A 16163-nucleotide genomic window follows, 5' to 3' on the forward strand; every position below is an offset into this window, starting at 1 on the left:
TTACCGTTTGACTAGATAGCCAAATATCCTTTTGAAATTTCAAATGTATGAGTTTTGGAAATTATGAGATGATCTTATATCGAGGGTTTGAAATGTTGTGTCCTATCGTGCTGGTTATGATACTTTATTCCTTCTGAGCGAGAGAATCTCAATATCCTATTCGAGATATCTAATCGTTTTTAAAGGAATTGCGTTTAAAATCTTTTTCTAAGTTTTCAACATTAGGACATTAATTGATCAATACGGTACCAATTTTGGGCGTTGCGAGGGTGCTAATCCTTCCTCGAGCGTAACTGACTCCCGAATCCTTTTTCTTATTTTTCGTAGACCAAAAACGTTATTTTAATAAACCAAAATGCTTTATTCAAATGACCGATCACAAGGTGACCCGATCACAACTAAATAAAAAGGATTGGTGGCTACTCCAGGCTTTTGTTTTTTTAAAGTCGATCCCCGTTTTTCCAAATAAATAAAAATGGTTTCGATAATTTTTACTTTTGGTCCTTCAACTTTTCTAAATTTACACTTTAACCTATCAACTTCTGATTATTCACATTTTGGCCCCAACAATTTCCACTCTCTTATGATTTAGTCTATATCTTGGATTTATTTTTCTCAAACACATGAGTCTTTTCAATTTCCTCTAGTATTCATCTACTTTCTCTACTAACACTGTTAATTCTTATTTTATTTACTTTGAAAATTCTAATTCATATATTCCTGAATTAACCATGTTCACGATTCAAGGGGTTTTAGGGATGTTACAAATTGGACATGATTATAATATATTAAATATTTTAAAGTTACCATAATATAAAAACAAAATCACAATTAAAATTTGAATATAAATAATAAGTTGGAACTTATTTTATGATATTTTTGTTACTAATTGAATGAAACTTCCAAAATGTTGAATGCTAATTATTGAGGGGCTCGAGTCCTTCAAGAGAAGTCTTCAAAGTGTTGCTCATTAGGCAGCCAGTTGAACCCCTGACAATGGTAAGATATTGTCCCCCGGTAAGAGTTTTGTCCCTCGTACTCTATCAAGAATCAGTGAACCTTAAGAGGTTGCCTGAAGAGGCCTAGTTTACAGAGCCGGGAGCGCCTCAATTTGGTGGAGATCATGGAGATATGACCTGCAAAGCTTACAGGAGAGGTGTTAACATTGTGTGTAATATCAATTATGTAATCAGCCGGACTCCTAACAATGTTAAGTATTGTCCTTTGGTGAGGGTTTTGTCCTCTTGTACTCTACTAAGAGCCAATGTGCCTCAAGAGGCTACCTAAAGATGCATAGTTCATAGAATCGAGAGTGTCTCATTTGGTGATGATATCACCTACGAAGTTCGTGGGAGTGATGTTAGCATAGGGCATAACATTAATCATGCAAATCATTAACCTGCACACCAAAAGGCTCAATCTTAAGGCACATAGGTCATTTACATATAAGGTACCACTTTTCTTAAGTGATGACCTATAAGCCATAAGTCACGGGTTCAATCCCCATTAGGAGTGAAGACATTCATGTCCCCTTGATGGGTGGTCATACGCCCATGTATGATCAACTATCTGAAGGATGACTCTTAATTATTAATAATTTAAATAATATTATTAATAATATCTCAGAGTTTATTTTATAGTTTTAATATTAAAATTGTTAATATTTAATTTTTTGTAATTATCTTTGCTCTACTTTAATCAATAAATGTAATTAACTCTTATTATATTTAAAAAATATAAAATTAATTCGATTAATGTTGTTAATATGTTTTTTTTCAAAACGATATTTTAAACTTAACAATTTAATATTCATATCATAACATTAAAAGTTAATTCAATTAAACAAAATCTTAATATATAGATAATTTATTTAAAATCTAACTTTATATTTTGCATATAATAATTTTAAACAAAAAGCAGTAAATACCTTAAAAAAACAAAAAGGCAAGGACTAAAAATGTAATTTATCGAAATTATAATAAATCCTTCAAATAAAGGATGTAATCTGTCAAAAAAAAACTATAATTTTACATAAATAGGAATTGAAGAAATTATTAGTAAGTGTTACGTATTTTTAAGGTAATTATTAATTATTAAGATAGATATATTTGGCAGGTAAATCTAAAAAAGATAAATGTTTAGGAAACAATGGAGCAGTTAATGACAATATTCAGTATAATATAAAATAGGAAGGAAAAAAATATGAAATATTAAATGAGAAAAAAAAACCATTTATGTATACTATTTAACTTTAGGATCGCAGTAAGATTTTAAATGTATCATCAATACAGATTTTGTAGATGGTAGATATTAAAGGAAATAATATGTTAATTCTGGAATCTATTAATTGATTGAGGTAATGGTAAATCTACATAATATACATGAATCATATCCTAAAGCATTTTCATATTTAGATTTACGAGATCATTTTTACGGGTAATCTATTCGTTCATGACGTGCTTGGCAAAAATTAGTTGTGCACACACAAAAAATGCATCAACATCTTGGCTACAACAAACGTAACATATCGTATTTATTACAATTTCATTACAAAGCTTTTGTTTCGTCTCATGAACTTCATCCAATAATTCAATACAAAACGAGCTACTTATTTTCAACGAAGTTTATAGGAATATAATATTGAATATACTTGGTTAATAATTACTAGAGACGGCAGAGCCGCTTGATACCTAATAGCATAAGACGAAACTTAGGTAGCCAAGATGATTATATTTGATGCCTACAAGACACATGCAAGTTCATTCTCTGGCTTTTGCATTTCCAGCAGCACCAGCAGGGGATGGCATCAATGGAGAACCCTGATCAAACGAAAAGTGGTGATGAAGAGAAGCATGTCACCAGGAAACTGGGTGGTCTTAAGACCATGCCTTTTGTTATATGTAAGGCTTGAATTGATTTGTTTCTTGGTTTTTTTAAGATGTAAAGGGATTTGGGTATTGTATGCTGATTAAATCGTGATTGTTTTTGTGCAGCAAATGAGACGTTTGAGAAAGTTGCAAGCTTTGGTCTTTTACCAAATATGATTTTGTACTTAACGAATGAATATCACATGTCCATTGCCACAGGAGCTAACGTTCTCTTCATCTGGTCTGCAATTTCCAATTTCATGCCAATCCTTGGGGCTTTTCTCTCCGATTCTTTCCTTGGCCGCTTTCTTGTTATTGCACTCGGGACGGTCACCAGCCTTATTGTAAGCGAAGTATTTTCTTATAAATCCGTAAGGGAACAAAGGACGGGTTTATTAACGTATTATGTATGATTGCTGTGGGCAGGGAATGAGCTTATTATGGTTAACTGCAGTCTTTCCACAAGCACGGCCTCCTCATTGCGACAGTCCCATGACAGGAAGTTGTGTGAAAGCGAACTCAGCGCAGTTGGCGTATCTGTTCGGGTCATTTGTTCTCATGTCGATCGGAGCTGGTGGCATTAGGCCGTGTTCCTTGGCCTTTGGTGCTGATCAGCTCTATGATCCTAGCAATCCCAAGAACAAGAGGGTCATGCAGAGCTTCTTCAACTGGTATTACGCTTCGGTCGGACTTGCGATCATGATTTCAATAACTGTTATTGTCTATATTCAAGATAAAGCCGGGTGGGTTGTGGGCTTCGGAGTTCCTGTGGGGCTCATGTTCATCTCCACAGTCATGTTCCTATTGGGTTCACCACTTTACATCAAGTTGATGCCGAATAGGAGTTTGTTTACAAGCTTTGCCCAAGTCACGGAAGCCGCTTGGAACAATAGAGACTTGGTTTTGCCACCAATGGAATCTGGTGGAGCCATATGGTACTTTCACAAAGGCTCCAAGCTTATTACACCCACAGAAAAATTGAGGTACCATACGCATACATTCACACGCGCACACATATACATATATTGTGAACACTGTACCAGATAGTTGATTACGTCAAATTTCATGTCAGGTTTCTTAACAAAGCATGTATGATTAGAAGCCCCGAGGACATAGACATGGATGGGAGGGCTTTAAATCCATGGAATCCATGTACCGTCAAACAAGTGGAAGAGTTGAAAGCATTGATCAAAGTGCTCCCCATTTGGTCTAGTGGGATCATCATCGCCGTAACCATAAGCCAACAGTCATTCCCGGTGCTCCAAGCTAATTCCATGGACAGGCACTTAATTCCTGGAGGATTAAAAGTCCCCGCGGGTTCCTTCGGTGTGTTTGCAATGATCACGTTGACGATATGGGTCGCTGCCTATGATCGAATCATAGTTCCCTTGCTATCCAAGTTCACTAAACGGTCACAAGGACTCAGCCTAAAAGAACGAATGGGGTTCGGCTTAGTAATATCCTGCGTGGCAACCGCGGTGGCAGGGTTGGTGGAGAGCAAGCGACGAGCTGCGGCAATAAGACAAGGATTGGCTGATAATCCCTATGGGGTGGTGCACATGAGTGCCATGTGGTTGGTGCCACAGCACTGCCTGATTGGTTTAGCCGAGGGACTCAACGCAATTGGGCAGATAGAGTTCTACTACTCGCAGTTCCCTAAGAGCATGGCCAGCATTGGAGTGGCTCTTTTTACCCTTGGCATGGCAGTGGGGAACTTGATTGGGAGTCTAATTGTTAGTATATTGAATAAGGTGACCAAAACACATGGAAGAGTGAGCTGGGTGTCAAACAGCCTTAATAAGGGTCATTATGACTATTATTATTGGCTTCTTGCAGCTCTTAGCGTGGTTAATGTCTTCTATTACTTGCTATGTATTTGGGCTTTTGGATCAACTGAGAACGAGAACAAAGTAGAATGGGATGAAGGGGATGGCATGGAGGATGAATTAGAAGCAGATGACCATGCCAAGGGAAAGGGATCCCCCATTGTTTTTCCCCATTGAATATAATTTCTATGCTTTTGCACTAAAATATTATTATTATTGTTATTATAGTTTGAAGTATACGTAGCTTTGTTGATTAGTGTAAAAATGCGAGGAAGAAATCATCTCCTCTGTTAGTGTATGTAGCTTTCCCTATTTCATCATATGCTAATGCGATAATAGATTTTCACAAGTTTGAAATGTAATACATAGATCATTTTAAATCAAATTTAAAAACTATAAAATATTTCCAAACATAACACTTCATCAAATCTCAATTCTTTAAAATTTAAATTTATAAATTTACAAAAACATACGAAGCATTTAAATCAATTAATGATATAATTATGGGGAAAATATTTGTAGCATTGTTAATAACGTTTTTAATCTTTATAAATAAGATTAGGATGATGACAAGTTTTTTTATAAGATATAATAACATATTAAAAAATATAAATATAAATAAAAAAATAAGACATATAATAAAATTTTAAATTTATTTGTAGAATTAAAAAAATATATTGTCAATGTACTCAATGCTAATCCATAATTATATAAAAAACCTAATGATATCATTTCTATGAAATATTAAAAAAAACTTTGAAGTTGAAATTAGTTTTTAAACATATATTTAGATAATTAATTAAAATACTTAAAATAATAGAAGTAAAAAAGAAGAAGCTTAAAGCATTCTTAAAATAGTTTAAAGCATTATTTATCTCTTAAAATGTATAATTTTTTATATCTTTATGTGCTTTTATTTTTAAAGAGATTATTGGCGACTTGAAAGGGGGTATTCAATGAGATTTGAATTTTATAGTTGGAGAGCTAATAAGTTGTGATTGGAATGTTGTCTTTAAGCAAATCTTACGAGAGGCAAACTCCATTGTATACTCGTTGGCTGGTATAATGAAGGAAGTATCGGTTGGTACTCAGATATTTCATAGTGTCCCCTCTTTGGTCAATCATCTTGTCAGAGTGGATAGCATGTCTAAGTGTTCGAATCTGTTATTTCTTATTTCAAACTAATTAAAAAGTGAGATATGACATTTTTATTAATATTTATATGTAAATTCTAAAAAAATTAAATGTAATACATACATCATTTTAAATCAAATTTAAAAGTTATAAAATATTTCTAATATGACACTTCATGAAATCTCAACTCTTTAAAATTTAAATTTATGAGTTTACAAAAACAAATGAAGCATTTAAATCAATTAATGATTATATTTATTGGAAAAATATTTGATACACTATTAATAGAGTTTTTTAAATTTACAAGTAAAATTAGAATGATGATAAGTATTTTCATAAGATATAGTAAAGTATTAAAAAACATAAATATAAATTAAAAAATAACACATATAATAAATTTTTAAACTTATTTGTGAAATTAGAAGAATATACAGCAAATACTAATCTATAATTATATAAGAAAACTAATGATATCATTTCTACGATATATTAAAAAAAAAACTTAGAAGTTTGAAATTAGTTTTTAAACATATATTTATATAATTAATTAAAATATTTAAAATAATAGAAGTGAAAAAAAGCTTAAAGCATTCCTAAAATAGTTTAAAGTATTATTCATCTCTTAAAATATATAATTTTGATATCTTTGTAGAAATAGATTATACTTTTATTTTTAAAGAGATCATTGGTGACTTGAAAAAGGGTATTCAAAGAGATTTGATTATCATAATTCGGGCGTTATTAAGTTTTGATTGGAATGTTGTCTTTAAATAGATCCAACAAGAGATAAACTCCGTCGCACATTCGTTGGCTGGTACGATGAAGGAAGCGTCGGTTGGTATTCCTATATTTCATAATGCCCCCTCTTTACTCAATCATCTTGTCAGAATAGGATGTTTGGGTGTTTGAACCTGTTAGCTATTGGTAATTTTTTTTAACTCCCTTCCTTGTTACCAATATATATATGTAACTTTTTTCACTTTGGTATATAAATTTCTTTTGCTTGAATTGGTACCTAAAATGACATTTCATTAATTGGTTTAGTCCACTAATGTTAACGGTGTTAAAAAAACAGCTAACATGTGATCCAATTAGAATGCACCACGCGATATTTTAAGCTAATTAAAAAGTGAGATATGACATTCTCCTTAATATTTATATATAAATTCTAAAAACATAAATATAGAAAAATTCTAGAAAATAGAAAAATTATTTTAAATAAATTAAATGTTAGAAAATTATAAAATTCAAAACAAAATATAAAAAAAGTAAATATTTAGTTAAAATTTTATAAAAAATAAATGTCAAAATTTAATGTAGACACTCTAGAAAAATGCAATATTTTTTTTTAGCTAAAATACCAAAGAATATATTGAAAAAAAACACAAATAAAAAACTAAGAAAATTAGAAAGAACAAAAATTAAATATATGAATACCGAAAAATATATATTTTAGAGGAAAAAAATTAGACGATATTTAAAAAAATAAAAATATATGTTTCTTAAAATTTTCTTAAAATATTAGCAATTCAAATTAATATTCGTTGGCCAACTTGGGTCAACATTTTTATAAATTATATAATTTTTTATTTTTAGAATTATTAAGAATTTATATACATATATTTAATTTCAGGATACCAATTTCACATTCTTATTGATTGAGATGATTACGTGAGGGGCGTATCAACTTATTTAAACTTCATTAGATTGAATTGGTTTAGACAATGTAAAAGAAAATATTTAGGTACCACGATCAGAAAATGGTACACTCTTTGAACAAATCATGCTTTTAAGACATATGGTCGGGTAAAAAATGAAATTGATATCATCAGATATACCATGCAAATCAGAGCCTGGGTTACGGCAGATGAAGAATGAGAAAAGCCATTGCTGACGAAATTCTTAGTTCTTAGCTCCCATTATCGCATGCTGAAGTCTCTTTAGCTTGTTTCCCCCTCTAAAACAAGGTATTATACTACATACATTTTTATGTTATAACAGATGCCAGCCAGTTGAGGAACCAGAGAACCTGAAAACCGCTAAATCCAAACCCCATGACATTGAAGTCCAAGCCCACTTAAACCCTAAACTCAAGACCTTCCTGTTTGATTTCCGCCGCAGCGCCGTCTCTTAAGTAACCATCACCATCACGGCCTCCGCCGTCATAGCTTCCTTGGAGACCACCAAATCCTCCGCTTCCTCCACTGCTGTTGTACCCACCGTTTCCTCCTCGAAGTACACCGCCGTTTCCCGCGGTATGTTCCTTCCGTCAATATTCTGACCTGTGATTCCTTCGGTAGTATCCCTTGTAGCTTTCTTATCACGGAAAGCAATGAAAGCGAAGCCTCGGGATCTTGTAGTCCCGTTAGATTTTTAGAACATTCATTCGGAAGCTTTGAACCCATTTTTAGATTTTTGAGAATTTAGTTTGTTGAGTCTGTCTATTGTAAATAGCTACTATGGTTGCGTTTGGTGAAATTCAATATTTCTTCACTTGTTAAGTTTGAGTTTGAGTTTTTGATCTTAACACTCTTTATACAATAATTTTTTTAAACTATTTCAGAAATGACCAATTTTGATAACGATTTTAATGTCAAAATGGTGCTTTTTAGTAAGGTACAATGACTAAAATGAAATTTTCAGTATAATCTAATATACTTTAATAAAAAAAACCCTTATTTTATTATATCTGGTGAATGCAGCCTGTTTTATTTTATTTCGTTACATTACAGTTACAGCAAAGTTCTAGGGATTTTGGGCAGCACAACTTTGCTGAAGTTGAAATCTTGGAACCAGCTGCTCTGTTGGAGAAGCCCATATTGGTTCCTTGACAATGAACAAGCAGCAGCAGCAAGTCATCCATATTCCACCCAACCCCCCTGTTTCCCCCACCCACCAACCCACCGGTGAGATCATCAATTCTCATTTCTTTTTCTCTTTTTTCTGATTATTTACTGATATATACACTATACAGAAAAGGTTTATGCTGCCTTAATTGAACCGAAGCATGCCAATACTATCATAAGGTAAGGTAATAATACTACCTCTTTTACTTTTATTATAATTATTTTTTTATTATGGATTGTATTAGTAATTACTAATATTACTTTTCTTGAATGGAATTGGATGGAATGGGAATGGTAGGCGGCTTAATCAGATTGCACCCCTTCAAAATCTCCAGCATTTGAAGCGGATTCAGAAAAAGCAACTTCAAGGGGGTTAGTAATGCTAATATTATCCCTTTTCTTTATTCTTACAAAAGTGTACATTTGAAATTTTCTCCTTTTATTTCATTTCCATATCAACAGACCTTCATTCAAATGTTCATAATAACTAATACCAGCTGTATTCAATTGTTGGAGGAGCTAAGTTTCTCTTTTGAGTATATGTTTGTGACAATTGCCTCATGTGACAGGAAAACCAGAGTTGTATGTCGTATTATGTTTAGCTTCTGAAAATGAAACACAATCTAATAGAATGCCACCGGATGTGGAAGATATCGTCAATTCCTACCACTTGACTCCTTTCATTACTGAAGTGGGTTATCTTCTTTTTATATTTTGTAATACTATTTTCTCTAATACTCATCTTATTTCTGACCAGTGGGTCATCTAATACAAAATCAAAAGAGTTTTGAAGTTTGCGTGTAACAACAAATAATAGCCATGGCTTACTGCCGTTGCTTTATGTGCGATGGAGGTGCCATCAACAATTGATTCTTTTAACTTGTTTCTTTTATAGCTTTTTTCATTGCCCTTTTTGCGCTCTTTATGGAATGGTTGTTGTTTCAAAACTTAGGACATAGTTTGCACCCTTTATATTTTGTTCCATTCTTTCTCTTATGCTTGTGTGTGCACCTCTATATTTATCTCTCTCCCACTTTGTCACTGTCTGCTGTTGTTATTACTCCATTGCCACATTGTGCTTTTCTAAGTTATTCTGTAGGAATCTCTCATTTATTTTCTCATTCTTTTGTTAATAATTTCATATGGCTAAAATCAAGGGAAGTTGGAAGTTTTTTATTGAACAGTTCTTTTCCTTGACATCTTCCTGTCAAATGTTTTTATTTGAAGCTTCCTCTACTGAAGGCATGGCTTTTTGGATTTACTTTTAAGCTATTGTTTATATTTCACATTTACCTAAATGACTTGTAGGTTAACAAATATGCTGCATTATCAAAGGAAGAGTGGGAAGAACAGTGCAAACTATGGCCAACCTCATACCATCCGCCAACCTAGTAAGCCCTACATCTTTGGTTTACAGTTTTTTGAGTTAAAGTCTGGTAGGCATTAATCATAAATTTTATAAACACTGATATGAAGCTGAGAAAGGGTATGCAACTGATAACCATTACTTAGAAATTGTATGAACTGTGAAGAAGTGAACGGTGTTCAGTTTAAATATTTAACCATTTAGTGACCTGTTGCAAATTTGAGGTGTAGAATTTTATGGTTCAAGGTCTTTAAGTTATAGGGTAAACTACACCACAGGTCACCCAACTAGTGTCTCTTTTCTTTTTTGGTCACCCAACTATCAATTTTTTTTTTAATTTGGTCACCCAACTAATCGATATGTTTTTTTTGGTCCATTTCTGTTAAGTGCTGTTAAATCTCTGACGGAAGGGTGACGTGGCAGTTAAAAAATTGGTATAATAACAAATTTAGCCCTCAACTTTTACATATTATATCGATTTAGTCATAATTTTAAAAAATCAACCCTCAAAATTTACAAATGGTTTCAATTTCATCCTCAAAATCTTTATCATGAAAAAATTCAGCTTACCATCCATGAACCATTGTCCATCAGATAAAATATAAGCCTTTTTAATTGAAAGATTCAGATCTGTCAAAACCTGAACAGCATTCAACAAAATTCCATGTCTTCTAGCTCTATCAACCTGATGAAAATAAAAAAGCCCAAAATAGGAGCTTGAATGAGTAAAAAAAAAAAAAAGCTTTGAAACCCAGAATCAAAATGAAACATAATACGAACCAGGGTGTACTCATCCTTATAACAAGCTTTTCATATTCATCAAGACAAGCATGCCACTCCATTTTTTTTTTTGTTCTTAGATTGTTGTTTCTTTGAAGAACCCCCAAAAAGATGGAAGCATGAAAGGGAAAAAGGAACCCCTTTTATGTATAGAAAAGAGGGAAAAACAACAATGGTGTTGGCTGAATCAAACAAGGCTAAATGTCAGTTATGCTCAAGACTCTTTCGCTTTGTGTTTCCTTCAACTAAATCGCTATTAACAAAAGTCCGCCAAACTCTTTTAAATTTGAGGATCAAATTGAGACCATTTGTAAATTTTGAGGGTTAATAATTTAAAATTATGACTAAATCGAAATAATATGTAAAACTTGAGGGCTAAATTTGTTATTATACCAATTTTTAACTGCCATGTCACCCTTCCATCAGAGATTTAACAGCACTTAACAGAAATGGACGAAAAAAACAATCTTGATTACTTGGGTGACCTAATTAAAAAAAAAAATTGATAGTTGGATGACCAAAAAAGAAAAGAGGCAATAGTCAGACACATCATATAACTTACGAAGCTGCGATAGTCTAAATGTGTGCTTTAAAGTTTGGGCTATTGACTAGTCAACTCCACTATTAGGACTAAAACTGTTTATTGAGTTTTAATAAGAAGCTAAAATGGTGTCAAATCTTTGAGGAAAAAAATAGCAATTGTTACATAGTGGAACTCCCTTGAGATCTAAATGTTGTGAACTGCAATATCATTTAGTACTCAAAATATGCTCTTACTTTAATAGTGTGAAACAATAGCCTAAAAAGTTTTTTATTGATTTTTCTTCTTTTTTTGATATATTAATGCATAAAATGCTTTGCCTGAGAAAATAAATGTAGAAGGATGGGAAATGGTGTTCATGTGCTTATTCAAACTAAGGGATATTTTAGTGGATTATAATCATTATGTAAGTACCGGCTTCGGTTACAGGTGGAATATTTTGAACTGCATATTGGCCATTACCTTTAATTGGTGGGATTTAGAGTTGGAAATGGTGCTTGGATTCTTAAATGTTTAGTTCTAATTATTCGTGGTGCTAAAATTATTTTGTCTGTCGTTTGCAGCTGCCACATGCTATAATATGTTCCTTATATGCTTACTTTTTCTCTCCCTTTTGTTCCATTTGCAGCAATATTCCTGGCATTACTGGATTTAGTGAGGAGGATTCTAAAGCAGTTTTCAATTTTATGAAGTCTACAGTAGAGTTGGCGAAATCTGGTGATCATTTGGTAATTATGTCAATTCTTTTCTCATGCACCAGCTTTATTGTTTGAGGATACGTGTGGGATACTTGAATGCATGAATCCCAGTCCATTTGCAATTACAGAGCCTATACAATGGATAGCTTCTATAAGTAATTTAGAATATAAGAGTTCGTAGTGATTTCTAGTAGGCTAACAATAGTAGGACCCTATGATTGTTTCGTTGAAGTGGACCTCAAGATAACATAAGATGCTTGACCTAGAACAAGTATTGTCAAGTCGAAACACTCAATCAGTAATCTGAAATCTTAGTTAAAATTCTCAAGTGTCCCAATAATTCGATATCAAAATATCTGAACTCTCAGTATCTCAAAATATATTAATCTGAATGACCTGGACATTTTTGACTAAACACTAAACGTAAAAAAATGCACACTAGGAAATAAAACCCTACAGTCCTAATACTTGGAAAATAGGTGAAATTCTAATAAATATAAATAAAATCTAAAATAGCCTATGTATATGAGAGAATTGTGCTAAGGTTTGAATGTAAAATCTGTACCCAAGCCCCACTCATTACCAACATTGGCCAAGACATGACACTTCACTCTACAGAGGCTGCTAGTAACACTAGACCAATGTTGTTACAAGTTAGGCATTGTCCCTTAGGATCAAATAACAAAAGTCCTGAAGACCCTTTCTAGGTCTTATTTGGTCAGATGCATGCTTGGTGAGCCTACGCACGCTTTTGTAAGATGATAGATCATAGATGATATCTAATTTCTTTTATTTTCATTAATTTCACCTTTATTAGTAAGAAAGAGGACAGTACCAAACTTTCTGCCTTCTCATATTTGAGTATTCAATTGCAGACAAAGGATTATAAAGAAATCCTGCGTGTTGACCAACAAAAGAGAAAGGAAAGTTTTGCATCTTTGTAGGATAAACTGGAGATCATATAAAACGCACACATACTTATTGTGCCTGGCCTCACTCAAGTGGATGCTTTTCTTGTGCCTTGCGCATTAGGCAATATAAAGGTTCTAGCACCAAGAATGTGCCTTGCACCCTAAACAAGGGGCTACAGTCTTTATAATGCTTTGTGTTGCGTATCAAGGTAAAACAAGACAAGTGTCAGAAAGAAGTAGTATTGTGGTGTCTATTCAGCCTATGCTGATGTAGGACTTTATAAAGGCTACAATTGTTTTACTTATACCTTAGTGTTATTTATCTTTAAGTAGGATTTAATTTTTTTGTGCGATTTAGCTTTTGTAGAATCTCTTGGTATGATGTGCTGTTCTGCTAAGACCTAAGAGTTCACTAGAAAATAGATTCGATGCATGTGATTATTAATGAATTGTCTATTGCTTCTTATGAAATCACCTTTGAGGAGATAGCTTTCGTTAAAGTGCTTTTAGTTCCTGCCTTGTCACTTATATGAATTTATCATTTTTCAAATATTAGTATTTTAACATGGTTGATTGCAATCTTGGCAATGCCATGTCAATAGTAAAATTGAAAGAAGATTGAGAAAACAAAGAAAGCTAAAGAAAAAGGATAAACTCGAAGGAAACGTCTAAATCTTAAGTCTGTAGTTCAAATTGTCAATGATCAGTGCAACAGATGTTGCAGAATAAGCTATGCATATGAGCTCTTCCCTAATATAAACCACATACAGTACAACCTAAATTAGTAAGGCCAAGTAGAAATCAGTCACTTTTCCTTGTAATCCATTTTCGGTGGTGCTTCGTTCCTTAGTTTCTTTTGGTTGTGGATAGTATGTTATTCTTGTCTAATTCTGCATTTTTCTGCAGATTGTCAATGCTGCTATGATAGTGGATCCATTAGTTGGGCAGATAATTGCAAGTGCATGTGATGAAGTCTGCTCTTGGCATATGGGAACAAGCAAAGCAAAGACTGAAACCTGTGACTTTAAACAGTTAGAAGGATTCACTTCTCATGATGATGCGAACATCACAGCAAAAGATATAACTTTCCTTTCAAATGGGTCTGCTAACAATCTCCAACAATGTTACAAGGCAGTATCTTGTTTAAACCCTTGGTGGTTTGCACAACAATCATTCCATTCAAGTCCTTGTTATTGTCACCCATTACGACATGCTGCCATTGTTGCTATAGAAGCTTCTGCTGCCAGGGACAGACACTTGTTCCCTGGTTCTGGGCATAATGAGAAGTCATATGGAGTTGATTGTAATTCTTCTTCCTCAGGTTCTCTAGCAAAGAGACAAAGGGTCGACCTTGAAAATGTGAGTTAACATTCTTCTGCTTCTGAACCTCTGTCTTGGTGATCCTTATAAACAGAGGTTAAGATGGGGGCATATCCTGCAATTTTGTTTTAGAATTCTGGTGAAGTATCTGTTTGCTGCATGCAAATATATATATGTTATGATTTTTCTAGGTTTCTTTTATCAAACAAAAACAAATGTAATGGTTTTTCCTCATTTTTCTTCGCAGTTTACTTTGAGGCTTTAACAAAAATTATATCAACTGGGGTTTTCTAAACAAGAACAATTTTTTGATCATTAATAGCAAATTGTCAAATGTACGTGAAGTAGGTTAAGTTTGCTCTTTGAAAGGTTTGTTTTTACTAGTTTTTCATAAGAATACCATTTGAAATATAGATTTACATAACAAGACAAATCGAAAGTCATATCTAATGATTTGTTTTAGGTCAAAAATAGAGGGGAGCAGGATGCTAATACTGAAGGTTCAAACTCCTTAGGAAGGCCGTATCTGTGTACTGGCTATGACATCTATCTTATCTGGGAGCCTTGTGCAATGTAAGTCGTTAACAGAACTTATCTCTCTTCCTTTTTACATTTTACCTGATATAAAATAATTTCAAAGAAATTTTAAATTGAATAAATTAAATGTAGCTAATTTAATCTCATTTGAGATTAAGATTAGAAATATTTAATTGCAAACACCAACCCTTGATAATTTCTATTGATGGATGGGATTTGCTTTGTGGTTGCTTGCTTGTGTCTGGATAAAAGCACAACAGATTTGATCAGGGGTCTGCTTTTCCTTATATTTTAGGCTATTTTTCTCTTCAAGAGCATTCTTGTTGGTTAAGCAACAAGAACTACCTGCCGTTTTGTGTCTTCTGAATTTTAGCTATAATCTTTTTGATGAATCTCGACCAAGTACTCGTCCTTAGGAGTTGAAATGCATGTTGCTCCAACTCTTTTTTTCCCCTTCTGAAGTATTGTCTAACACATTTTTGGACATGGTTATGGAAATATGACCTCTCGACTGTCCAATACATGGAAAAACTTAGAAGAACATACCTCATGTTTGGCGCATGCCAACATTTGCACACACGTCCAAGTAACATAAGTTGAAATAGTCATTATGCTAAATATGGTAGCTAAGGTGGAAAATATTTCTTACACTTGAGCCTCTTCGGTTAAACTTGGCTGGTAAAACCTTTTGATCATTTCTTCTTTAGATCATTAAAATCATCTTAAGGCTTTGATTGGTGCATCACTAACTAGCGGCTATCAACAAACTTTTAATCCGAGCTGTAAATTTTGCCGAAGGAAATGATTATTTGTGCAAGAGAAAATTTTTTTGTTTACCTATACTGCTGACATTTTACTTTTGGATGTGATGCCATTATCTGAAACGTGGACATTTGGTTTCGCATTTTGAAGGTGTGCCATGGCTCTTGTTCATCAAAGAATTAGGCGCATATTTTATGCATTACCGAATCCTGAAACTGGGGCATTGGGAAGCGTTCATAGGTTACAGGGTGAGAAAAGCTTAAATCATCACTATGCAGTTTTCAGAGTGGTCATGCCTGAACTTGAATTTCCAGTAGAAAGATAGCTCTTGTGATATTTCCTGCTGACATGTTCGATACCATTTTTCTTTTACAAATTTCTAGAAATTCATCTTGTATTCTTATCTTTTGTTATGGAAATTGTAATGCTAATTGATATTGAAACTGTAACTGTAATTGAGTGATGATAATACTAGCTGATCCAAGTTAATTTTATCTGTTTATGTTCCAAGTCTACTTGAAATGAAAGACAAAGTATGGTTCAAAAAAAGAAAATGAAATTAAAGACAAGTAATA

At 33.1% G+C, this 16163-nt stretch overlaps 2 protein-coding genes across 3 annotated transcripts; both read left to right on the forward strand.

Annotated features, from left to right (window-relative positions):
• The first annotated feature begins 2728 nt into the window (after positions 1-2728).
• LOC107959562 (protein NRT1/ PTR FAMILY 1.1) lies at positions 2729-5042 on the forward strand. Its single transcript, XM_016895637.2, has 4 exons — positions 2729-2900; positions 2994-3211; positions 3294-3850; positions 3940-5042. The coding sequence occupies exons 1-4, from the start codon at positions 2801-2803 to the stop codon at positions 4868-4870; spliced, it is 1806 nt and encodes a 601-aa protein (XP_016751126.2). The 5' UTR covers positions 2729-2800; the 3' UTR covers positions 4871-5042.
• Positions 5043-7545: 2503 nt separating this feature from the next.
• Positions 7546-16082, forward strand: LOC107959561 (tRNA-specific adenosine deaminase TAD3). Of its 2 annotated transcripts, none has more exons than XM_041112099.1 (10): positions 7546-7794; positions 8560-8733; positions 8802-8853; positions 8972-9045; positions 9243-9364; positions 9982-10064; positions 11989-12088; positions 13876-14328; positions 14753-14862; positions 15739-16082. In XM_041112099.1, exons 2-10 carry the CDS (start codon positions 8661-8663, stop codon positions 15911-15913), a joined length of 1242 nt encoding a protein of 413 aa, XP_040968033.1. In that variant the 5' UTR covers positions 7546-7794; positions 8560-8660; the 3' UTR covers positions 15914-16082. The 2 variants fall into 2 exon arrangements, with proteins under 2 accessions (XP_040968033.1, XP_016751125.1); XM_016895636.2 differs by having other exon boundaries at positions 7580-8082.
• Positions 16083-16163: the final 81 nt, after the last annotated feature.

The sequence above is a fragment of the Gossypium hirsutum genome, chromosome A05 (assembly GCF_007990345.1).
Source record: "Gossypium hirsutum isolate 1008001.06 chromosome A05, Gossypium_hirsutum_v2.1, whole genome shotgun sequence".
Classification (NCBI taxonomy): Eukaryota; Viridiplantae; Streptophyta; class Magnoliopsida; order Malvales; family Malvaceae; genus Gossypium; species Gossypium hirsutum.